This window comes from Phascolarctos cinereus, unplaced genomic scaffold (genome assembly GCF_003287225.1).
Source record: "Phascolarctos cinereus isolate Bilbo 61053 unplaced genomic scaffold, phaCin_HiC Scaffold_4;HRSCAF=312, whole genome shotgun sequence".
In the NCBI taxonomy this organism is placed as follows: Eukaryota; Metazoa; Chordata; class Mammalia; order Diprotodontia; family Phascolarctidae; genus Phascolarctos; species Phascolarctos cinereus.
In genome coordinates this window covers 253736895-253764021 of record NW_027555847.1, presented here as the reverse complement: position 1 = coordinate 253764021, position 27127 = coordinate 253736895, and the positions used below count along the sequence as shown (strand labels likewise).

Here is a 27127-nt window from a genome sequence, read left to right as displayed (position 1 = left end):
TAGTATGATGCTACATTCATCTGTTTCAGTTTTAATAAAAACCAGTACATATAAGGAATTTTGCATATATTTAGCAGGGTTAAAACAAGGAATAATCAGTTTCCTCTTGAAAGATTAGTTATGCTTGATAGAAATAGAGAAGTCAAATAAGATCAGGGAGTGCATTCTCTTAGTAAGGGAGAGTAAAAGACAAAGCTGCATTTTGTGAAACCCATGTGGAAATATTTCTGTTACTTGGTTACCAGAAGCTACCAAAAAAAAGCTAACATTATTTTAACAGAGTATTTTGCATCTAGTAAATAAAATAAGTCTAACAATGTATTCTTCTGGATATAGGCAATATCATTTAATTCACTTTTGATGTACTGTGATTATTCCTCAACATTATTTGCCCACAATAATTTCTGACACGTATTTAGCACTTTATGGTTTACAAATTCAAACACACTTTCTCTCATTTGATCCTCACAACAACCGGATGAGGACAGAACTACAAAGTATTATTGTCTTCATTTCTATGGATGAGAAAACTGAGGTTCAGACCTGCCCAAAGTCACACAACTAGAAAATGGCAGAGCTGAAGCTTAAGTTAGGGTCTTCTGACTCCAGAGCTGATTCTCTCCCCACTAAACTAGAGTTGTTTTGTATTGTTTTGTTTTAAATATCATTGCAGATGGAATTCCTCTTTTCCCAGGTTTGCTCTGGATGACCACCACCCAGCACCATCCCTGTCTGAACTTGGGGGATCAGATGTGAGTGTTGGATAAGGCAGAAGTAGGTCTAGAAGGAAAAGAAAGTTCACAACTCTTGTGGCCTTTCAAAGTCTTCCCAGACATTCCCACATTATACATTCTGGTCCAGATCTTCTCCAGTCAGGAACTAGACCATGACCATATAGACTTGACATGGCTACAAGTTAACTTTATTTCGTAGCATAATTTTCAGAAGCAGAGTCTGAGCCTGTGTTTCTTTTTTCTGCTACTTCAACCTGCTTTTGTCATTTCTTTTTTTTTTTTGCAGGAATACAAGGATTCTTGCAAAAAGTAATTTATGTACCTATAGCTTTTCTTGCCTAGTGTGGTCCTGCTCCTATTTTCTTTGAAATTTCTTTAGAATAACCTGCAATACCCAATACAACACAACCCACAATCCCTAGACTTAAGTTCTTGTAGCATTCTAATGCCCTGGTAACCTTCTGATCTTCTTTCCCAAATGAGAGACCATTTTCTTAATACCATTGTCGTAGGGGGTAAAGTAAGCAGGGCCCTGTGGCACTCGAAACCACAGTTTGGTGACTGACCATCCAGTCTGTCCCTGAACAACTAGAAGCCTCTGTTCCTCACGATGAAACTTTATGACAACATCCCAGTTATATCTGTTTTCTGAAACTCCACTCTGGATATCAAGTTGTCCCCAGTTTTAACTCTTATTTAAATTTCTGACATTGAAGGAAATTTGTAGTCTTACCTTTGAATCCCCAAGGTATTTATTATTTCCTCCAATAGAATGAAAGCTCCTTGAGATAAAGGGCTATTTTGTTTCTATATTTGTACCCTCAGCTCCCAGCACAGTCTCTGTCTTTTTTGCTCACATCTGCATTCCTAGGACTTAGCACAGTGCCCAGCACACAGTTAAGTACTTAATAAATGCTTCCTGATTTAACATTAACAGCTGGGACATCAGGAAAGGCTTTGTGCAACAGATGACATGAGCTAAGTAATGAAGGAAAATAAGGATTCCAAAAGGCAAGAGGGGAGGAGTGAGGGCACATTAGGCTTGGGAGCAATTAGTACAAAGCCACATAGACAGGATATGGCAAGCAACCTATGAGGAAGAATAAGAAGGCTAGTTTGACTGGACCATATGGTGTTGAAAGAGAATGTGCAACAAGGGTAGAAAAGCAGGCTGTGGACAGGTTATAAAGGTCCTTAAATTCCAAATAGAAGATTTTATATTTCATCCCATATTTGATCCAATAAAAATTCATTTGAGTTTATTGAGTAGAGGAGTCACATGTTCAGATTTACAATTTAGGAGAATTGCTATGACAACTGAGTGAGGAATAGATTAGAGAGGGGAAAGATTTGAGGCAGGGAGACTGATTAGGAAACCACTATAATACAATAAGTGAGAAGTGATAAGGGCCTGAACCAGAGTGTCAGATATGTGAATGGAAGAGAAAAGGTAGTAGATGCAGGAAATGAGGAAGTAAAAAAAGGCAAGATCTGGCAATGGAGATGTGTGGGATGAGGGAGAATGAAGAGTCATGACCGTAAACACGCATGGGTATTTCCCTTAGAGAAATGGGGAAAATTAGGAGGATGGGTTTGAGGAGAAAGATAATGAGTTCAGTTTTGGAGGAGCTGAGTCTGAAGTGTTAATTTTAAAATATCCATCAGGCAGGTTGTGATGGGGGATTGGAGCTCAAGGGAAAGGCTAGAGATAAGGTTTTGGAGTCATCACACAGAGATAATAATTAAGCCCATGTAAGCTGATAAGGCCACCAAGTGAATAAATATAGAGGGATGAGGGGTCAGAATAGAGCCCTGAGAAGTACCCTTTCCCTTAGTAAGAATGCCATGGATTCAGCAAAGAAACGGAAAAGGAACAGCTAGAAAGGCAACGGGAAAACCAAGAGTTCATAATACCACGAAAACCCAGAAAGGAGAGCATACACAAGAGGGAAGTGTGATCAACAGTGTCAAATTCTGTAGAGAATTCAAGAAGGATAAGAACTGAGAAAAGATTGTCAGCTTTGGCAATTAAGAGATCCCTAGTAACTGTGGAAAAGGTACTTTCAATTGAGTGATGAGGTTGAAAGCCAGATTGCAGAGGATATAAAAAGTGAAAGAAGTGGAGAGTAGACAGCTTTTTCAAGGAACTTGGCTGAAAAGAGGGGAGAGATATAGGATGACATATTATGAGGATGGTTGGTTTTAGTGATGGTCTTTTAAGGATGGGAGCAGACAGGGGGTGGGGTTGGGGGGGAGAGGCATGTTTGTAGTCAAGAAGGAATGAACAGTGGATTGGGAAGGACTGAAGATTAACCAGAGAGAGGGGATTATTGTGGGGCCATCTGCTAGAAAAAGCCTAGAAGTGAAAGGATCAAAGCTGCATCTCAAGGGCTTAACCTCAGTTAGGAGAAGGGCCACTTTTTCATAGGAAACTGGAGTGGTTCTTGAGATTCTGAGTACACTGTTGTAGAAAATGAGGTCAAAGGAGGAAAAACACTAGCCAAGAGTTACGGAAGATATAAGAAAAATAAAGAAAAAACAACCAAAAATAAAGTACTCAGAGTTTGAACTTCCATCAGAAAACCACCAATTCACACTAAGATGTAAATGACTGATAAAGTCTTACCTTTTCCGGAGTGGGGGTGTGTGTGTGTTATATTTTAGTAGGAATCAAAGCCTAAAGAAAATGCATCAAGCTCTACTGACAGAACTTCGATATAAGCTGTCAGAAGGGCAAGACACTGGGACTTTGTAGGTCCCTAAATGAAGACAGGTCTGATTATACCTTTAAACCACCACCACCCCAAAAGAGGACTTCTTTTTTTCTTTCCTCTCACCTCCCACCCCCATAATCTGTGTGTATTTTTAAACACATCATGAAGTTATCTGAATGTATAATCACTGTAATACATATATGCAGCTGTGTTTACTTCTACATGCACAGCCCTGTATCTCAGCCACATTGCTAAAATGCTAATGGAATGTAGTAGGGTGTGTGGGCACCAGCCTGAAATTCTTTAATGCTTATTAAAGTTATGCTTATAACTTCATTATTTCCAGACCAAATAATTCCTTCCAACACATAAAGGAAAAATCTTCCTCATGATGGCTCATCTCACATACCCCAAGGAGACTTATTCACACATGAAACTCCTTAGGGAGTTCATACTAGTTCTGTGTGTGGTGGGAAAATAAAAAGGGGCTGGGGGGCAGGGAGGAAAAGAGGCATGGAAAAGAGAGATGAAAAAGAAAGCTCAGGGGCAGGCCCATGGCTTGCTGCCATCAAAATGGCTCTGTAGCATTAAAAGCCATTTTAAAGTAGGAAGCACTTGTCAGAACAACAATTACATCAGATACTCGTGAAATATTTATATTATTCATGGAGTGAGAGTGGGAGGGAGGCTGACTAGTTCTAGTGAGGTGTCAGCTAACACAGAACAACCTGTTATTCTACTTCAGTGGAGAGCTCTGGAGAAAGGAAAACACAAAGAGTGAAAACATTTTTCCCTTAGTTGATTTTTTTTTAATGGAGAAAGAACAGATGCATTTTACCATTTATTTTGTTCTGTTTTAGTTTCTGAAGAAAAGTGTGAAGTTTTACCTCTTTCCTCAAAATCAGTTATTTTCAAAGATATGATTTTTTCATATTCTTTTAAAAAATTTTTTTATTCTTTCAGAAACATATTTTTTTCTTTCACAAGGAGCTTCCCTAAGGCATTAACTAAACTAGGAATGTATTTGAGCACAGTTATAGATCAGTGGTTTGAAGGGGGGGGGGGCTATCCTGTTAGAATATATTTGAATTTGTTATTTTAGGTAAGAGGTGGGTAGTTTCTGTAGTTTAGTGGGTCAGGTTTTTTTTTTAAATAAGTTTCCCAGGGATACAACAACTAATGAAACATAAAGTATTTTCCTCCAATTCCCTTTGCTCTTCTTCTTATGAAGAAGTTCCTCTTTCTTCCTCTAGAGCTCTTTATGTCATATGCATACTAATGGAACATGTGAGTTGTCCATCAGTATTGTTTTATGACCACCTCATCTTTATTTTCTAGTTATGGAAAATGACTTGATGACATCTTTTTATCATTTCTTCTACATAGTTCATTTCTAATATGTTGCAGCCTGTTCATGGTAACCACGAGTCTCTCCATTACCCACTTGGTGACAAGCAACTTTTAATTTTTTGGAGACTATGGTATATTCTATGGCTCTTAGCCAGAAACCACAAGAAGAATACTGGTGTCAAAAGATAAGGCTTTTGTTTCAGGAGAAAGCTCAGGGTGCTTAAAAGAACTGTGTAATTTCCCAAAGACAATCCCAAAGACCTGCTTTCTCACTCCTGTTAAATTATGAGTACAGATCACTGCCTGGTTGCAGCGCCTGTCTGAGATATAAGTAGTAAGGAATGAGCTCTATGAAATAGGTTGTCCATCCAACAGTAAATCATAATCAGGAAAACTGTCATCTTTCATCCATTTGCTTTTTGTGGTAGCAAACAGAAGTGCTTATAATTTTTGCAGACTTATTTCCTATCCTGCACTTTACTCAATCTATTGCCTCATTTTTGGTCATTTTTCTAGGGTTTTCTAAGTAAAACACTGTATTATCCACAAGTAGGGATAATTTGGCCTCCTCTTTATCTGTGCTTAATAACCAAATTTCTTTTTCTTGTTTGGCTACTATAGATAACATTTTCAGGATATCTAATAATAATGAAGACAATGGGCACCCATCCTTTCTTCACACTGATTTTTATCACGATAGTTTCCAGTGTTTTGCCATCACAAATAATGCTAGGTCTTGGTTTTAAATGTTGATTATATGAAAGAAGGTCCTTTGATTATGTATTTTTAAAAATGTTTTCAATAAGATAAATTTTAGTTTTCAACATTCACTTACACAAGATTTTGAGTTCCAAATTTTCTCCCCATCTCACCCCTCCCCCCACCCCAAAACAGTATGCATTCTGAATACCCCTTCTCCTAATCTGCCCTCCCTTCTATCTCCCCCCCTCTTCTCTTATCCCCTTCCCCTTCTATTTTCCTGTAGGGCAGGATAGATTTCTATACCCCATTGCCTGTATATCTTATTTCCCAGTTGCATGTAAAAACAATTTTAAACATTTGTTTTCAGGGGCAGCTAGGTGGCGCAGTGGATAAAGCACTGGACCTGGAATAGAACCTGAGTTCAAATCCGACCTCAGACACATAACACTCACTAGCTGTGTGACTCTGGGCAAATCACTTAACCCCAATTGCCTCACCAAAAATAAACAAAAAACCATTTGTTTTTAAAATGTTGGGTTCTAAATTTTCTCCCTTCCTCCTTCCACACCTACCCTTATTGAGAAGGCAAGCAACTCGACACAGGTTACACATGGGTAGTCATGCAAAACACTTCCACAGTAGTCATGTTGTGAAAAACTAAGTAAATTTCTCTTCATCCTATCCCGCCCCCCTTTTATTCTATTCTCTCTTTAGACCCTGTCCCTCTTCAGAAGTGTTTGCTTCTCATTACCTCTTCCCCCACTCTGTCCTCCCGTCTATCATCCTATTTTCCTTTAGGAGAAGATAAATTTCCATACCTGATTGAATGGATATGTTATTCCCTCCTTAAGCCAAATCCGATGAGAATAAGATTCACTCATTCCTTCTCACCTTCCCCCACTTCCCCTCCCCTGTAAAAGCATTTTCTTGTTTGTTTTATGTGAGATAATTTACCCCATTCTACCTCTCCCTTTCTCCCAATATAATCCCTCTCACCCCTCTGAAAAAAGGTTTCATAACAAATGAATAGTCCATTTTTTCAAAGGCTTTTTCTGCATCTGACATGTTATTTTTGTGGAAGTTGTTACTGAAATGATTAATTATGCCAATTTTCCTAGTTTCAAATGATCATTGCATCCCTAGTACAAATTCAACTTGATCATAATGAATAATTTGTATATATTGTTATATCTATATAATGTGTTATATAATATATGAAGGTTATATGTTTGTTAATTTTTTTGCATTGCTAATTCATTATATTGAACTCTAGTTCACTTTTGATGCTTTTACTCTTCCTTGTTTGGCTATCAGGACTATGTTTATAAAAGGAGCTTGATAAGAGTATTTTTCTATCTCTATTTCTATTTCAGCATAGATATTCATTGCTCTTTATATATTTAAAAACACATCACTTGTAAATCCATTAAGCCCAGGGTTATTTTTTTTTTGCTTTGTCAATTCATTTGTGAATTTCTCAATTTCTTTTTCTAAGATTGAATGGGTTTAGATCTCTTTTTCTTTGTTAGTTTGCATATTTTATATTTTAATAAACATTTATCACCTTCTTTTGGATTCTTAGTTTGGCTAGTATAGAATTGTGCATAGTGGTTTCTAATGATTCTTTTTATTTCCTCCCTGCTTGTTGTTAATTCATCATTCATTTTTTTGTTGGGTAATTTGATTTTCCCCTCTTTCTTTTCTTTTTAAATTAAATTTTACTGTATTTAATTATCAACCATTTATCTTTTCTCCCTCCTACTGAGGGAAAAAAAAGAAAATCTTTGTAACAAATAATCATAGTAAAGAAAAAACAAATTCCCATACTGACCATGTCCAAAATTATTTGCTTTATTCTGCATATTAGTTAATAACCTCTGTCAAGCAGTAGCTAGTATTCTTTATCACTGGTTCTATGGAATTGTGGTTGATCGCTAAGCTGATTAGAGTTCTTAAGTCCTTCAAAACTGTTTTTTTTTAATAATGCCAATGTTATAGTACAAATATTTATCTTGTTTATGCTCATTTCACTCTAAATTAGTTCATGGGTCTTCCTAGGTTTTTTCTGAAACCATCTCTTTCTTCATTTCATATAGCACCACTGTATTCCATTACATTCATATACTATAACTGGGGAATGGCTCTTATTTTTAAACATTTGACTCAGTTCTCTAAATATTTAAGAAATAAGTCATTCAGCAGGAAAACTTGATATAATTTTTTTACCCAGTTTCCCACTTTTAATCGTGGCGGCACTGGTTTTATTTGGGCAAAAACTTTTTTAATTTCATGTAATCAAAATTATTCATTTTACTTCCTGTGATCCTCTATCTCTTCGTCATAAATTCTTCCCTTATCCATGGATCTGACATGTAAAATTTTCCACGCTCCCCTAATTTGCTTATGATATCAACCATTATGTCTCTAAATCATACATCCACTTTGACCTTATCTTGCTATCTGACAAACATATTTCCAGGTTTCCTAGCAAATTATTTATTTATTTTGGGGCAATTGGGGTTAAGTGACTTGCCCAGGGTCACACAGCTAGTAAATGCCAAGTGTTTGGTCTGAGGCTAGATTTGAACTCAGGTCCTCCTGACTTCAGGGACAGTGCTCTATCCACTGTGCCACCTAGCTGCCCCTATTCCTAGCAAATTTTGTCAATGGTAAGTTCTTGCCCCAAAAGCTTGGATCTTTGGGTTTATTAAACACTAGATTACTATGGCCATTTACTACTGTTTATTGTGAACCTAATCCATTTCACTGATCCCACCACTCTGTTTTACCAGATTGCTTTCATGATTACTGCTTTATGATACAGTTTGCTCTTCCAGATGAATTTTGTTATTATTTTCTCTAACACAGGAAAATATTTTTGGTAGTTGAATAAGTAAATTAGTTTAGGGAGAATTGTCATTTTTATTATATTGGCTCAATGTACCCATAAGCAATTAATATTTCTCCACTTGTTTGGATCTGTCTTTATTTGTGTGAAAAGTCTTTTGTAATTGTGTACATACAGCTCCCAAGTTCATCTTGGCAGGCAGACTTTCAAGTGTTTTATACTGTCTGCAACTACTATAAATGGGATTTCTCTTGCTGCTGGACTTTGCTGATAACATAAAAATGCTGATGATTTATGTGCGTTTATTTCATATCCTGCAACATTACTAAAACGTTTAATTGCTTCGACTAGTTTTTTACTGGTTCCTCTAGGATTTCTCTATGTATACCATAACATCATCTTCAAAGAGTGATAGTTTTGTTTCCATTTTGCCTATTCCAATTCCTTTGATTTCTTTTTCTTGTCTTCTTGCTAAGCTAAAGCTAACATTTCTAGTACAACATTGAACAATAACGATGATAACTGGCATTGTTGTTTCATCCTTGATCTTACTGGGAAGGCTTCTAGATTGCTGATGGCTTTAGATTAAATACTACTTATCATTTTTTAAGGAAATCTCCATTTATTCCTGTGCTTTCTAGTGTTTTTAACAGGAATAAGTACTGCATTTTGTTGAAGGCTTTTTCTAAATCTATTGAGATCATCATATGATTTTTCTTGTTTTTGTTATCGATATGGTGAAGTATTCTGATAGTTTTCCTAATATTGAACCAGTCCTGCATTCCTGACATAAATCTTACCTGGCTATTGTGTATGATCTTTGTAACATATTGCTAGCATTTTATTCAAAATTTTTGTATAAATATTCATTACAGAAATTATTTTTCTGTTTTTGCTATCCTTGGTTTAGATATCAAAACTATATTTGTGTCATAAAAGGAATTTTACAGGACTGCTCCTTTGCCTATTTTTTTTTATCGCTTATATAGTATTGGAATTAATTGTTCTTTAAATGTGTAGTAGAATTCGCCTGCAAATCCATTTGGTCCTGGTGATTTTTTTTTAGGGAGCTCATTTATAGCTTAATTCTTAAGATAGAATTATTTAGGTATTCTATTTCTTCTTCTGTTAATCTGTCAATTTATATCTTTGTAAATATTCAACCTTTTTATTTAGATTATTTGATTTACTGACATATAATTGAGTAAAATAGCTCCAAATGATTGCTTTAATTTTATCCTCACTGACAGTGCAGTCAACCTTTTCATTTTTGATTCTGGTAATTTGGTTCTCCTCTTTCTTTTTTCAATCAAATTCACCAATGGTTTCTCTACTTTGTTGATTTTTTTCATAAAATTAGCTCCTAGTTTTATTAGTTCATTTTTTTATTTCAATTTTATGAATCTCCCTTTTGATTTTATAGGATTTCCGATTTGATACTTACTAGGGAATTTTAAATTTGTTCTTTTTCTGGTTTTTTAAATTGCATGCCCAATTCACTTATCTGCTCTTTTTTTAAACTGATATGCAGTTTACAGATATAAATTTTCCCCTAAGTACTGCTTTGGCTGTACCCCACAAATTTTGGTATGCTGTCTCATTACTGTCATTATCTTCAATGAAATTATTGTTTGTTTTTATTATTCATTCTTTGACCATTCATTATTCAGGATGAGATCAGAAGATCAGATTAGAAGTTTCCAATTAATTTTTAATCTATGTTTCCAAGGCCTTTTATTGAATATAATTTTTATTGTATTATGATATCAAAAGTGTACATTTAATATCTCTGCTTTTTTGCATTTGGTTATGAGGTTTTTATGCCCTAATACATGGTCAATTTTTGTGAAGGTACAATGTACAGCTGAAAAAAAAATATATATATATATATACTTCTTTGTATTCAATTTTCTCCACAGGTCTATCATACCTAACTTATCTAAAATTCTTTAACTCCTTGACTACTTTCTTATTTATTTTATGGTTAGATTTTAACTAGCTCTGAGAGGGGAAAGTGGAGGTCCCCCACTATTATGGTGTTACAATTCCTCCTATAACTCATTTAATTTTTGCTTTATGAATATGGATCTTCTTCCATTTGGTGCATGTTTAGTATTCATATTACCTCATTGCCTATGGTATCTTTTAGCAAAATGTAGTTTCCCTGATTATCTCTTTTAATTAGGTCTATTTTTGCATTTGCATTGTCAGAAGTCATGATTCCTACCCCTCCCTTCTTTACCTTAGCTGAAACTAATAAACTCTGTTTCTTCCCCTTATTTTTACTCTGTGTGTATCTTTCTGTTTCTTACAGATACAGAAGTGTGTTACAAGAAGTGTGCTTCTTAAAAACAACATATTAGTGGATTCTGGTTTCTAATCCATTCAAGTATACACTTCCATTTTACGGGTAAGCTTATCCCATTCACATTCAACTATGATTTCTAACTGTATTTCCCTCCACACTATCTTTTTATTTTAAATTTATCCTTTTCTCGTTTTACCCTGTCCCTCCTCAAAAGTCTGTTTTGCATCTGACTACTACCTTCCTTAATCTGCCCTCCTTTTTTATCAGCCCCTTCCTTCTCTTATTCCCTTCCTCTCTTATTTTCCTATTGGATAAAACAGATGTCTATATCCAATTGAATATGTATATTTGAATCTCTTTGAACCAATTCCAATGAAAGTAGGGTTCAAGTATTACCATCATCATCCTCGCATTTTCCCCTCCATTCTAAAAGCTCTTCCTTACACCTCTTTCATGTGAAATAATTTTCCATATTCTTCTTCTTCCTTCCCCTTTCTCCCAATGCTTCTCTCTCTCTCATCCCTTCATTTTTTTAGGTCATCATGACATAACTGACTCACACTTGTGCCCTCTGTTTACACAGATTCCTTCTAACTGTCCTAATATTCATAAAGTTCTTAGAAGCAGCATGTATGTATCATCATCCAATACAGAAATGTAAACAATTTAATCTTAAGTTTCTTATGATTTCTTTAAGTTTACCTTTTTATGCTTCTTTTGAATCTTGTGTTTGAATGTCAAATTTTCTGTTTAGCTCTGGTCTTTTCATCAGGAATGCTTGAAGGTCCTCTATTTCACTAAATATCTATTTTTCCCCCTGAAATATTATATTCAGTTTTGCTGGGTAAGTTGTAATCCTAGCTCTTGTCTTCTGGAATATCACATTCCAAGCCCTTTCCTCCTTTAACATGGAAGCTATTAAATCGTATATGATACTGACTGTGGCTCCACAGTATCTGAATGGTTTCTTTCTGGCTACTTGCAATATTTTCTCCTTGACTTGGTAACTCTGAAATTTGAATATAATATTCATGGGACTTTTCATTTTGGGATCTTTCAGGAGGTGATTGATGGATTCCTTCTATTTCTATTTTACCTTCTAGATCTAAGATATCAGGGCAGTTTTCCTTTATGATTTCTTGAAATATAACGTCTAGGCTCTTTTCGTAAATTATAGCTTTCAGACAACTCAATAATTCTTAATATCTCTCCTCAATTTATTTTCCAGTCAGTTGTCTTTTCAATGACCTATTTCACATTTTCTTCTACTTTTTTCATTATTGTGACTTTGTTTTATTGCTTCTTGATGTCAAATGGAGTCATTAGCTTCCACTTGCCCAATTCTAATTTTTAAGGAATTATTTTCTTCAGTAAAGTTTTGTCCCTCTTTTTCCATTTCACCAATTATGCTTTTTAAGGAGTTCTTTGCTTCAGTGAAGTTTTGTACCTTTTTTCACTTGGCCAATTCTGCTTTTTAAGGAGTTCTTTTCCTCAGTGAAATTTTATTTCTCTTTTGCCATTTGGCCAATTCTGTTTTCTAAGGTGCTATTTTCTTCAGGTTTTGTTTTGTGCCTATTTTACCAAGCTATTAATTCCCTTTTCATAACTTGTTTGCATCACTAATTTCTTTTCCCAAATTTTCCCTCACCACTCTAATCTCTTTCTTTAGCTCTTCCGGGAATTCTTGTTGTACTTGTGTCTAATTTAAACATTTCTTCTTTGAGGCTTTGCTTGTAGCTATTTTCATGATGTCATTTTCTTAAGTTTGTATCTTGATCTTTCCTGTCACCACAGTAGTTTTTTATGGTCAGGTCCTTTTTTTGTTGTTTGCTCATTTTTCCAGACTATTTATTTACTTTGAACTTTATGTTAAAGTTGGGCTCTCCTCACACAGGCACTGTCCCAAGTTTCAGACTTTTTTCATGCTGCTATTTTCAGAGCTAGTTTCCTTCTCTTTGGTATTTCTATTTGCTGGTGGGGAGGAGTTGGGGGTGGGGGGCAGGTAATGAGGAGGTGGAGCATGATTCTCTGATCCTCTCTACCACCTTGGGTCACTTTCCCTTATAATGTAAATGTTGAGATAGCAGTTATTAACTATCTTAAAATACAAAAAAAAGTACATAAATAAGAAGGAATATTTGTTATTAAAATTTCAATATAGAGAACATTTAGGGAGACTAATCAAGATAGGTATCATAAGGTGATGGGTAAACACTTTCTTCTGTAAAACAAAAATAAAATGGAATGACAATCATCCTTGAAGCCACTGAACTAGATAGAAGCCTTAGAAATTTTAATCTAGAATTTACTCAAAGAAAGCCATAGAGGTTGCCAGCAATATTATGCAAGGAAATAGTACCTTGCTTAAATCTTAGACTTCATATTAGCTTGGCAGTTATAATCTGTTTTTAATATGGAACTAATAAAATACTAACTGTATATATTTAACCTTCAGGATTCTGGTTAATTAATATAGATAGAGAGTCATAGAGTATACCATTGATAGGTGTACTACTACAACTATGACTACTGCTACTACTGCTGCTCCTGATAATATTAATAATAATAATAATAAGTATATAGCTCATTAAAGTTTGCTTTGAATATGTTCTCTCTTTTGAGTCTAAAAAAACAAACAAGGACTTTATATTTAGGCAAAAAAATAATTCCCAAAGAAATATTCATCAATGGAATAATTTTGAGTTGCCAAACCTGGATAACAACTAAATTAAAAACCAAGAAGGTAATGCTCACATATGAAAAGAGGTCTCAAATTCTTCTTCAAAAAGGGCAATCCTATTGGAGCATACTATTTGCTATCTTTTTCTTCTGTTTTGTTTTGTTTTCTCTTTCTTGTGGTTCCTCCTATTGATTCTAACTCTTCCTTAGAAATATGTTTAATAGGAATGTATATGTATAGCCTATATTAGATTGCACACCATCTTGGGGAGGGAGGTGGAGAAAAATTTAAAACTCAAAAGCTTATGAAAGTGACTGTTGATAAATCAAAATAAATTAATTTTTAAAAAAGGACAATGCTATGGCTAGAGACATTTAGAGGACATCTTATCCACCAAAGTAATAAGACCAATCATCAAAATCTCATCTAGAATTATTTGATATGGAATTGTATCACAGCTACAAATATTCAGTGTGGCTGAGAATAAGCCCTTCAAGGAAAACCTCCTTTAAAGGCAGCTACAGTAACCCCTAACATTAGACAGAAACCTTGAGATGTGAACAACAGATCTGCTATATAAATGTGTTTTGAAGAATATCTTCCAAATCAGTGATCAATCTCTTCAAAAATACTACCTTTCAAACACAACAGATGGGGTGAAAGTGACATAATACAAGAAGACCAGAAAGAAAGAAGAGTCAGTCAGTGAACATGCATTTATTAAGCACTTACTAGGAGCCAGGCACTACAGTAAGTGCTTCAGATACAAACAAAGGTGGGAAACAACATGAAAATTACTAGGTATGTGCAAAATATATAGAGTAAATGGATGGTAATCTCAGAGGGGAAGGCATTAGAAGCTAGGGACAGCTGCAAAGGAATTTAAGAGAAGATGGGGTTTGAGCTGAACTGTTATCCACTTTAGCAAATTTTTTCTAAAAGTAAATTAAGTCTGGCTGGTTAACATATCAATTGATAATCATGGGATATAGGGAGGCACACCAATGGAGGTTAGTGAATCATAGCATCAGAAGGGAATCCCATATACACTCATCAGGACTACCCCTACAACTGTGATGGGAGAAGCAGTAATCACCCTCGGGGGAACTAGTCTTCCAGTGGGTTGGGAGAGTGGTCCCAAAGAATGTATTACAAATACATTCTTATAAAGTTCATATCATTTATGAATTTTAAATGTATTTGAAATGTATTTCTACACAAAAAAGAATGCTACAGGAATAAAAAGTTAAAAGAAGTATATTCAATTTACATTCCAGACATGAACTTCAAATCAATTCAACATTTATTAGTGCCGCCCCACTCCCTAACCCACATTATGTAAAGGTCCTGTGAATCCAGCAAAGAAAATCAAGAAGGGTAAGAAAGTGGGAAAAAAGATGGATATAGCAAGGTACAAAGGAAGCTGAGGAAGAGAGTATTAATCAGTAGTTCCTCAAAATTGTCAGTTGCTGCCAAAGATGATAAAGAACAAGGCGTTAGATGGCCTTTTTATTTTTATTGCCTATATTTATAGCCAATATACTATTAAATGTTTCTAATAATAGCATTCTGTAAATGTATTTTTAATAATTCCAAAAATTAAAAAATTAAAATTGGAAACAGAGGAAGTATCTAATCTTAATAAGGTTCTCTAAGTCAAAGACTACCAAATAAGGGAAGCCAAATTCTAAATATCATTGCCAAAAAACTGTTTTACTTTAAAAAAAAATTTTAAATGTTTTTTAATATGCTAAATGACTGATTTTCACTTCCACCTATTCTTCAAAGTAGGAACAGCACATAAGAAAGTATCACCTCAGGAGCACATATCACCCATCTCTGCAACAAAAACACCAAATTCCAAATGGAGTGGTAGGTTCTAGATTTGCTCATTAGGCTTACATACCAATGTCCCCATTCATAAATGGATATGATTAACATACCTGATCTTTTCATCTAGGCTTAAGGGATGTAATAGCATCAAGAGTTTAGCCTACATGGGAGTTAACCTGTTTCTCTATGGTATTAAAAAGCATTAATGGCAATGCTACAGAATGAATAAAATGAACATCTTGGTATGGTTCTTTGACTCAGAAGAGCATTATTATGAATGCCTGCCTCCCACCATAGGTGACTGTGCAACTCTCAGTTAACCTACCTCCCATTCTGGTCTGTGGTCCATGTAACTGATCTCCCCTCTGGCTTTGTTTTGTACATATTCTTATGATGTGAGGAAAGTCGGTGGCTGTCTTAACCCCCATTTTCCTGATTTGTAAGCTCCAGGAGCTAGAGGTGAACAGGAGTTCTCCACAGCCAGGAGCTTGGCTGCAGCAAGCATAATAATGTAACTGTTCCCTCCAATGATCTGCAGGTAGAGTCACAAGTTCATGCACAATTTGATTTCTGAGCTCCTTAGAAACATTACTGAGCTTGGTAGACCTTGTAAATCTTTCAATACCTGGCACAGCAGCAGCATCTACCTCCTCGACCTTTAACACAGATAAATCACAGCAGTCCAGTATAAGCAAAAAATCCTCACTTCCATGATTCCCTGGGTCACAACAGTTCTTTGAACTAGAAATTCCATAAGTTTGTTCTCTGCTGCTATGGTTACCACTTCTATCAGAAGTATCTTTTTCACTTTTATCACAGTCAGCAAAATCTTTAGATCTCATTTTGGATGAGAAAGCTCCTAGATTTGTCACAGGAATGTGGCAAGGTTCAGATGTCTCAACTTTGCCAGATTCACTTGACTCTGACTGGACAGATCCCCCATCAACACCACTCAGGTTCTTGGATCCACTTCCAGGCTCAAGGAAAATGATGATGGCACCTTCAATGACATGGCTTTCAAAATCCACATCCAAATCCAATTCATAGTGCTTTACAAGTATGTGGTTAGCATTGGCCATGAGAGGCAGGTCATCTCTGGAAGGGTCTAACACTTTCTCCATTGTTTTAAGTTTGCTGGGCAGCAGCTCTGATGATTCCACCATTCACACTCTTTTAATCTTCCATCCAAATCCTTGTTTGTTAGTAAGTCCTTGATGCAGGAACTGAGCTCCACAAACGTCAATCCTTTACCCAAGAAGAAAAACACAATTAGAGGAAATTGTAAATACAAAGTACTATTAGAATTTCCACTTTTAAGAGTTGACTACTGTCCATAAATAGTTCCTCTCCATACCGAGAGTATTTAACTAGGAGGCAAACAAATTTATCTCATTGATATAAAAGAAAGTAGCATCATGAACATCTAAAAAGTATTTCCATTCACCAACTGAATAAAACGGTCCTCAGTAAGGACAAAAAGATGTTGCTTTTAGCTATAACAATTCTTATTTTAGAAAAGATTTGTTATGCAAAAGAAAACTTAGCATATTACTTCACACTATGTTTTTTTTAAATGTTAAGTGCATCATTTCTAATTTTGTGCATCAAATAAAGTGATTGTTCTTCTCTTGTGATACTAAGTAAAAAGTCAGAATGAAGACTAAGTGGCTTCATGTTTTATTCTTTCAGAGTAATAATTTAATACATACAATATAACTCCGGGGATTAATGTACTTTTCACATTAGGACTGAGCTTACATCAACAATTCTAGTAGGTTATAAGAAAATGAGCCAATTTACTAGGAGTACATTCTAAGTATTCCTTTGAGATTGTTCATAGAGATTTTTCAAATTTATAGTTAAATGCTCAAGTATATCATTACATCTTAATAGCTGAAAACCCATTAACATTCTAGATAACAGCTTTCTTATGGCAAACAAAAGGTCTTTTGAAAAGAAAATATGCAAATACCTATAATAGGAAAAAAGAAATTAAAATGCAGCAACAGCTGTTATAATAAAATGTGTAAGTTCACCATAAAAGTTTTGATTCAAAGTAGATTTTATATTTTTATAACAATCTAGCTTAAAAAATTATTTGATACTACTTCATTCTTTCTATGTCTAATTTTCTTTCAGCATATGTTGTTTTTTCTTCCTTTATTAAAAAGAATAAGAAATCATAGGGAGAATATGTGTATAATATTAAAGGAAGTAACATGAGAGAAAAAAACTGTAATGGTCAGATTACAGGCCGTCCCTAAATGCTAGTTATACTTCTGAAATAAGAGCTCTTAGAAAAAAAATAGAAAACATAGGTACAAACTAAAAAATAACACTGACTACAGGCCATAATTGGGTCTTATGCTAGCCAAATTTAGGGGGAAAGCATGGCTCATATCTGAACCCAGATAACAGTTAAATGCTACAGAATCAATAATGTTAGTATAATCGTTTGTATTTCTAAAAATAAGCATGTATTTTATTATCCAAAAAAATTATATTACTTCCTTGTTTTTTAAAGAAAAAAAATGTTTCTGTTGCTTCTGTTTAAAATGATATACCTACATTAGAAGAAAAAGAGCTTCAAGAGTCATATTTGCCAATTTGATAACTACTGTAAAAAAAATTAGCTGATTATGAAGACATAAGAAAATAGATATCTGATTATCTTTTATTAGCTTTGAAACAATTCATAAAGCTATTAGTTTTAGGAAATTTTTGTAGGTAACAGGAATCACAATTGATTTTATTGCCCAATAATACAGGGTGTCCCAAAAGTCTTAGTGCAATTTTAAGTTTTAACAGCTTTAAAACTTCACTAAGACTTCTGAGAAATCCTATATAAAACTACATGGTATAATTCTAAATGCCAGACACTATAAAGTCAGTTAATTTGAGGAAGAAAGTGATCCTGATGATGAAAAGCGGTACATAGGCAACCCTACACCAGAAAACAAAACATTTAAAATTTTTATCAGAGCTACCAAAACAAAAATTAGCATATACTATTGCTGTTAAAAATTGCTCCTTTTGGAGAGAACAGAATAAACGGGGGTGCAGGATAGGATGAAGGGAAATGTAGTTAGTTTTCCACAGCATGGCTACTATGGAAGTGTTTTGCATGACTACACATGTATAACCTGTATCGAGTTGCTTGCCTTCTCAATGAGGGTGGCAGGAGAGGGAAGAACGGAGTAAATTTGAACCCAAAGTTTAAAAAACAAATGTTAAAAATTGTTTTCACATGCAACTGGGAAATAAAAAATACAGGCAAAGGGGTATAGAAATCTATCCTGCCCTACAGGAAAATAGAAGGGGAAGGGATGGGGGTGGGGGAGATAGAAGGGAGGGCAGATTAGAGGTATTCAGAATGCATGCCATTTTGGGGTGGGAGAGGGACAAGATGGGGAGAAAATTTGAAACTCAAAATCTTGTGGAAGTGCATGTTGGAAACGAAAAATAAATAATTAGAGAAAAAATTAAATAAATAAGATAAAATTTTTTTTAAATGCTCCTTTTGCACTCTCATTATTTGGTCAAGCTTCCTGAAACATATATGTAGTGTAATAACACTATGTGTCCAGCACATTGCATGCAGCAATGCATTTTGCAATTATATAAAAAGAAGCATTAAAAATGGTGTGTGCCTTCAAACAACTTGTAGTCTACTTGAGGAGAGAAGACTAAACACACATTAACATTCTAACAGAGAGACAGACATTTAGGTATATAAAACACATACACAAAATAAATACCAGGTAATGGAGGAAGGGAAGGAGGAGAGGAGGCACTAGCAGCTAGGGAGATGAGGAAAGGCCTCATATAGGAGGCAATGTCTGAGCTATGCTTTGAAGGAAATGACTGAATTTCTGAACATTATAAAGTCATATAGCCCTTAATTCCATTCTTCCTTGATTTTCAAACATAGTCCCTTTTACCCTCTCTGCCAAGGAAACACACATACTCAGGATAAAGCCTAAGAGTCATGACAGAAATCTTTGGCTTGTTATGATCCACAGAATAAAAAGGGACAATGACTTTAAATGTACATAATGGGAGATGAGTGAGTGGTGACCTTCAGTGCACAATTCAAAGGGAAAGCAAGAGACTGGAGACTGACACAGGCAGACTAAAAGGACATAAGAGCCTCCTTAAAGTTTGTGTTGAACAGCCACCACACTTCTGTGCTGTGTAGCTGCTTCCTCCTCCCACAGAGGGAGGGACAGGGGAATGCTATAAACATGGGCTCACACAATTTCTTTGAAGCATTTGGGCTTATCTGGTTTTGAGAGGCAAATATTGAAATCTCCTATTATTACTGTGCTAATAATGTCATTTTTCAACTAAACTAGATTTTCTTTTAAGAATTTAGCCACTGTGAAACTTGGTATGATTATATTTAATTTTTTAAAAATTTACTACAATGCCTTTAGGCATCATGTAGTTAAGTGGTTGCTCTCTTGATATTATCCATGTTCACTGTTGCCTTATTTGAGATCATGATTGCAACTCCTGCTTTTGTTGCCTGAAGCATAACATTGCTTCACCCCTTCACATTCATTCTATAGTATGTTCTATTAAAACATATTTCAAATATATTTCTTGTATGCAGTAAATGATTGAGTTTTGTTTTGATGCTACATTTCTCCATTATCGTTTTTATGGGGGATTGGATTTATTTGCAGTTAAGATTATAACTATTAAGTTTTTGTTTTCTCCTATTAAATATATTTTGCCCCATCTTAAATCAGACCTTAATCTTCAGCTGTTTTACTTACATTAATCTAACCCTGGTCTTCGGCATCCAAATTCTCCTCCCTCCAGCTATTCCAGGTTCTCTTAATTTTTGGGAGGAGGGGGGTGAGGCAATCAGAGTTAAGTGATTTGCCCAGGGTCACACAGCTAGTAAGTGTCAAGTGTCTGAAGTCGCATTTGAACTCAGGTCCTCCTGACTGCAAGGCTAGAGCTTTATCCACTGCGCTACCTAGCTGCCCCCTTAAAAATTTTTTATTCTCTTGTTTGCTCCCTTCTTTTCCCTCTCTCCCTCCTTCTCCTTTTTAACTTTCCCTCCTACCTCTTTTCCCTGTCCCTCCCACTTTTTTCTTCTCCCTTTCCTTCTCTTCACTCCCTCCCTCTCTTCCCTCTGTCTCTCTCTTTTCCTCTTCCTCCCTGAAAGTTCGAAGTGTTGTATATCATCATTTGTCCCTTCTCCCCCTCCCCCATTCTTCTATTTCTATGGCATTATTTTGTAACATCCCTTTTCAAGAACTATTATTTTCACTCCGTTCTCTTTCTGGTTTTCCCTCCTAAGATGCCCACTAATTTATTCCCAGGAATGGTTCTTCTCCACAGAAACACTGGAGTACAAGGAAGTGTTCTGTAAACCAAATCCAGGGGGCCCATTCAATTCTTTGCCTCTTCCTTCCTCCCATGTCCCTTATCTTCTTTAATGTCACAACAATTTACCTTTGAACCAAGGGCCACACGTTCAACTAGCCCTCTGTAAGCTGTACTTCATTAGGGACTCAACCACATCTTCCATAGTGGAAATTAACGCCAAGAAGTACATGATATTGAACACACCTACTCTCCAACAGAGTTTGCTGCAAAACCTGCTGCAATATTACTTCATGATACTACCAGATTATTATCTTTCTTCAAGGAGTATCCAATGCCTGCTTTTCCTTTGTGATATGCCCTGTTCTATCTTTTCTATCCCACCACCCAAAAGATAAAGGGAAGAAAGGAAAGTCCTTCATCCAACTCTCCTTTTGGGGCCTGGCTAGTCTTTTCCTAGGTCCTCCCATCTTACTTCTCTTCCCATCCAAAAAGAGTTCTGTATTAACCCATTACACATAATGTTGATTTATTAATTTTGCCCCTGAAATAAATTTCTCCCATACACTCTCTTCTTTCGGACTGTAGCTTTTTTTGCCCACTTTTTGCCCACTTGTGTTCTTTTTGCCTTCCCAATGACTCACAGACAATGTGTAACATTTGGCTTATTTTTTTTTATTTAAAGGAAATCAAACAATAGAAAGAATCCAGTCTACTTTCATGCTCATGTCTAGCACTAGCTACATAAAAACAAACATTTCATTTGTCACTCTTTCATTGCTCTATGAAAGCATTTAACTTTCTTCTGTTTGGTTCATTTGCACTGTTTATGATACTCTGCTAATCTCTTGTCTTGCTGGAAGGAATGACTCAAATTCCTCCCTTTAACTGAACATATATTTATTTTATTCTTTTCCTAGACCCAACTTTGCAGACTATATTATGTTGGCATCACAGGGAATTTTCCTTGCTTTTAGGAACAGCATATTTTAATTTTTGCTTTGGTTTCTTATAAACACAGAGCAATCTTGTGCTATTCTTATCTGTTTTCTTTTAAATCTAAAAGGGTTTTTCTCCCCTGCAAAATGTTATTTGATATCGTAGTTTTGAGAGTTGGCTATGTTTCTTGGGGAGCTAACCTTCAGATTTGTTTCTGTTAGTGTTTTTTGTGGTGTTTCTGAAACTGTACATTGCCATCTGCATTCAATACTTCTTGACAACTTTTTTTTAAAATAAGGTATTCAGGTTTTCTTTTCTGTGTTTTTCTGGTAAATGTATAAACTTAGACTAACTGTTTACATTCCATCTTCAAGTTCAGTATTCTTGTTTTGTAGCTGTATCATGTTGAAGTGCTCTTCCAAACTTGTTTTTTTCTATTGATTTTCCTCATTCCTCTGCATTTTTGCATTCCAATTCTATCATTTTCTTTTTTAGAGAGTCTACTGTTAAAGAAAGTATCTGCCTTTTGTTCTAAATTCTCTGGTCTCTTGTTAAACATGTTCATTTTTTGGACCTTGGCTCATTCCAGGCTGCTGAGAGCCTTCCCCTCTCACCACCCCTTGACAAAATCTCCTTAAGCAGAGAGAAGACTTGGCCCCAAGAGTCTTTCCCTCCACCACTTTTCTAGATGCTACTGGGAGCTCCTTTTCCCCTTTCTCCCCTTTCAGCTGTACATTGTTACCTCCAACCCTCAACCCCAAGGTAGAGAGATTTCTAATTTCTGTTTTTATCTCTGTCATTTTCATTTAATTCTTTTATTATTCTAATGAATTATTATGGTGATCCTTATGGTTGCTGCATTGTTGTTTCATGGGCTTTGTAATACTTCCACCTTCTTTCAGGGGATTTTGATCCAATTCCCTTTGATAAAAAGTACTTGTCCATTAAAATGAGGCTGAGGTTCAGGTGTGGCAGTGCTACACCAGAAGAAAAGGAAGAAGTTAAGGAAGGAGGAATGGAAGAAAAAAGTAAAGGAAGGGGAGGGAAACAGGAAAGAAGGGAGGAAGGGAAGTTATTGAGGTATGGTCAAAGAATCCCAGACTTTAAGAACTGGAAGTAACCTGAGCAGCCATCTCATCCCCTACAGCAAAGAATCTCCATTATAAGATACAAGTGTTCATCTAACCTCTGCTTCAAGATGCCCCAGGATACTGCTAAGGGAGGGACTCTAAGTAGCCTTTGCAATTAGGTTTCTTTTCCACACTTATCTCTTTTTGCTAGTTTCCTGTTTCTTCCTCTGCATTACTATAGATGTAAATTTCACTGCCTTTTTGGGCCTCTTCTCTGGTGTCTGTTGTAATCTAGGCTCCACACTCTTCCACAGTAACTTACTTTCCTTCCTCTTGAGCCTTGTGGTTGCTTTGATTTATGGACCTTAACCTGCCCTAGAAGAAGGCTCTCTGGCCAACTGCCAAGGCAAAAGTCTGTGACTAACCACAAAGGAGAAAAGGCTGCCCTGAGCCAGTATGGATATAGGATTCAGGCATGAGAAATACCAAGAGAAACAGGGCCTCAGTCTTTCCAAGAAGAAGGTCCCTCTGGGATGCAACCTCAGTGTTAACTTCAGATGTCTGTGTCTAAATCTACAACACCCTCTAGTAACAGGGATGCTTAGAGCTAACATGGTCCTAAGCTTGGGTACTGGGAGATGGGGAGGGAAGGGCCTGGAATTCTAGCTTGTTAAACTACTCTTTAGTGATGTTTTCTGTAAGAATGACCTTATTATGAGTTCTTCAATCTTTCTCTTCCCATTGCTGATTTCACTGCACCTAAGAACTTTGTTGGGGCAGGAGGGAGGTTGTAGTCTAGAATACTTTCAGTCTATCTTCACAGAACTGAATGGCACATATTTTCAGAAGATTCACTTAGATGCTATTTTGGTTTCCATGTCATGCTACATAAAACAGCAATCATTTCTTATTTTGACAGTACAGGAAAAAGGAAGAGTGTTTAAGCCAGCCCAAGAGAGCTTGATGAATTATTGTTAGGTCACTTCTATAGTTTCCAACTTAAATTGTTCATAATATGTATATCCATTACAACTTACTACTTATTACAATCATGTCCCACTTGTCTTTGGAGTCATGGATGATCTGATTCTCCTTCACATAATAAGATGCATATACATACAGACACATAATTCTCACTGATGTCAAATGCTTGTACAGCCTTACATGCAGAGCAAAAGAGAGCTGACTGGTTAGAAATGGTTGTATTTGGCTACCTATGAATGGACTCTTTCAGTAAATGGTATCCATATTTCTGAACAGAAAATGAACCAGCAGTTTTCATAGTGTTTGCCTAATTTAAAATGCTTAATGGTTTGACTACAAACATTTTCTACCCCTCCATAAAAAAAAAATTGCCATCTATTACTTCTCATTCTCCTTTTGCTCCACCCTTTCAACCTCCTCCCACAAACAACTAGCTAATATTCCAACAGATAACCCATTGCTGAGACCAAAATAAGTTTACTTTATGGTTCATATTTCAAATGTTTTAGTGACAGTCACAACAACACTGTTAAAGGTTTCAAAAAGATTTTATGTTCAGTAATTTTTTTCACATGAAAGTGGGGGAAAATCATGTAGGACGTAATACTAAACAGATCCATGTTACATGAAAGAAACAACCTTGCAATTCATAGCCCCACCAATGCTTTATATCACAGGGGAGTATGCATGTAATGTGGATATATAAATTTCATAAATGAGCAATATAAATTTTATCCCTTGAAAACATCAGAGAACATTTGCCAAACCAGAGACTTGTTCTAAAACCAAGGTTCTGTCTTTTATACATTCTACACAATGTCTAGCACAAAGTCAATGCCTAACAAACGTTAAATAAAATGTTATTGATTATAATAAAGGCACAGCTTGCTTTCTCCTTTCAGACATCACTTTTCTACATTTTTAAAAAATTATTGATGTCTGTTTTATGTTAGTTGACTGTTGTTCCCTGCTAAGTACCTAGAAGGGAAAGATTCTTTATGTAGGCTTTGCATAGCACTCACCACAAAATGAGCAGTCTATAAATACTTAATACTAGAGATGATTTGGTAAGAGATGAAAGAGCACCTGTACTTATAAGCCTTTTAGGAGACAATGGTTGCTCCTATTAACAATTAGTTTACATGCTGTATCATCTTGCTTTTGCATATAATTCAACAGGTGCATTAAATGTGTATAGAGAGATATAAATTTTTTATGCAAATTTCCATTCTTTTTACATGTTCCTGTGTTTGAGCTTGTTAAGTTCTTTAAAATGTAAGATGACAGAGTGTAAGATCTGTATTGTAAAAGAGTCCAAATATTAAGTAATGCATGGAACAAGTATATCTTCTAGTTCATAAGGACCAAAAGTTCCAACTGCCTTTCTATAATCTCTATAGCACAGAAAACATTGAACTTGTTCCTACTGGCAAGTAGGAAATACATAATTCTTGTCTAAATGCAAGTGCATTCTTAAACATTTCTATTCTATCCTTGGATCTCACACAGCATTAGGTTTATGCCTCTCATTCAATTAGCATGTAATGTTTCGTGTTGCCAGCATTGTATGTCATTGTGCTATGTAATAGGGATACAGAGATATCTCACCATGTAATGTGTGACACACAATTAACTACTCCTTAAGATGATATCTGAGCTAAGTCCTGAAGGAAGCCAGGGAACCCAGGAGGCAGAAGTACAGATGACAACCATTCCAGTTACGGAACGACAGGCAGTGAAAAGACATGGAATTAGAAGATGGAGCACTGTGTTTGAAGAACAGCAAATAAATCAGTATAGCTGGATTGTACACTGCCCTAGGAAGGCAGGAAGGGTTCACTTTAAATCCCAAATATAGGATGTTACATTTGATTCTGGAGGTAATAGGGAGCCATTGTAGTTAATGGAATAAGTGGGTTACCTGAGTTTTAAGAAAACCATTTTGGCAGCTGTATGAAGATGAGATTAGAGTAGGGAGTGATGAGGTGGGGACCAATTCGAAAGCTATTGCAATAGCTCAGGCAAGAGATAATGAGTACCTATACCAGGGTGGTAGTTATGTGAGTGAAGAGAAGTACATTTATATTAGATGTTGTGAAGGTAGAATTATCATATCTGGCAATGGACTCCATATATGGGGTGACTGAGAGGAAGGGGTCAAAGACGTCACTGAGGTTGTGAGTATAGGAAGAATGGTGGTAGCCTCAATAACAACAGGAAAATGGGCAGAAGATTTGGGGGTAAACATTATTTTGGACACGTTGAGTGTGAGATGCCTTGGGACATGCAGTTTGAGATACTCAGCAAGCAGCTGATAATGTGGACATGAACTGCTATTGTTCTGTAGTGTAGAGGACCACAGGTAGGACTCTGACCCTGATGGCTGTACGAGCCCTCTCAGGTGAGGAGCTTGCTCCTTGGCCTGGATCGATTCTCCACCCCCCAGAAAGATGGGCCACTAGGCAAGCTCAACCATAAACAATGTTGCTAGCTCAAGCACAGCTAGCTCTACCAAGAACATGTATCAAGTACTGCTAGTTCATGTATCAAGTATTGGGACATTCCGGGAACAAGAAGTACATGGTGTTTTTATGGGAACAGCACAGGAGAAGGACACAGCCAGGATAATGCTGCAAAGAGATGTGCTTGTTGATACTTTAATTGGTATTCGCATGAGAAAAATTCTCGGTGTTGCCTATTGGTAAAGATATGTAAACTTTGTTGCTTTGTCCACTGTTACATTGGGGTATGTTCCCATGAGTCAAAGATATAAAACTGCCTACTGTGCTCTAATAAAGTTGACTCCGTTTTCCATCACAGTTGGAGTCCCATCTCTTTCATATTTGCCTCACAGTCTCTGGTCAAGAACCCTTTCCAAAACTCTTTCGCAGACTTCGCTGCTGGTCGGCAGAGCTGCCCCAACTCACACTGTAGTTCCTTCCTTTCATAGAGAAACTCCTAGAGAAGGCCATACGCCTCTACTTTCATTCATCTCTGTTATCCACTCTCTGCAATATAGCATCTGACCACAGAATTCAACTGAAACTGTCTTTTCAAAGTTACCAAGGATCTTTTAATTGCCAAATCTTATGGCCTTTTCTTAATCTTCATTCTTCCTAACTTCTTTTCAGTCTTTGATACTGTCAATCACCCTCTTCTCCTTGGGTGTCCCCAAAAGCTCTGTCCTGTGACTTCTTCTCTTCTCCCTGTAGGCTATTTCACTTAGTGATCTCATTAGCTCCCACGAATTCAATTACCATCTAGATGCTAACGTTTCTCAGATCTATATATCTAAACCTAATCTCTCTACTGACATCTAGTCTCATATTTCCAGCTTTATACTGGACAACAACTGGTCCCACAGACCTCTAAAACTTAATATGGACAAACCATAATTCACTGTATTTCCCCACAAGCCCTCCCTTCTTCCTAAGATTTCTATTACTGATGAAGGAGCCATCAAACACAATTAGTTAAGTCAGTCCATCAATAAGCACTTATTAAATGCCTACCATTTGTCAAGAATTGTGCTAAGTGCTAGGGATACAAAGAAAGGCAAAAGACAGTCCAGTCTCCGCTTTCAAGGAGATCACAATCTAATGAGAGAGACAAGCACACAAATATA

The 27127-nt window shown here is 36.0% G+C and overlaps 1 protein-coding gene across 1 annotated transcript in view; it reads right to left on the bottom strand.

Moving 5' to 3' along the window:
• The window catches only part of AOPEP (aminopeptidase O (putative)), a 498190-nt gene that overhangs the window by 442464 nt on the left and 28599 nt on the right, over positions 1–27127 (bottom strand). Inside the window, 2 exon segments of the mRNA XM_020971658.2 lie at positions 15495–15552; positions 15555–16414. Of these exon segments, the coding sequence (XP_020827317.1) occupies positions 15495–15552; positions 15555–16332 (836 nt within the window). The 5' untranslated portion in view covers positions 16333–16414.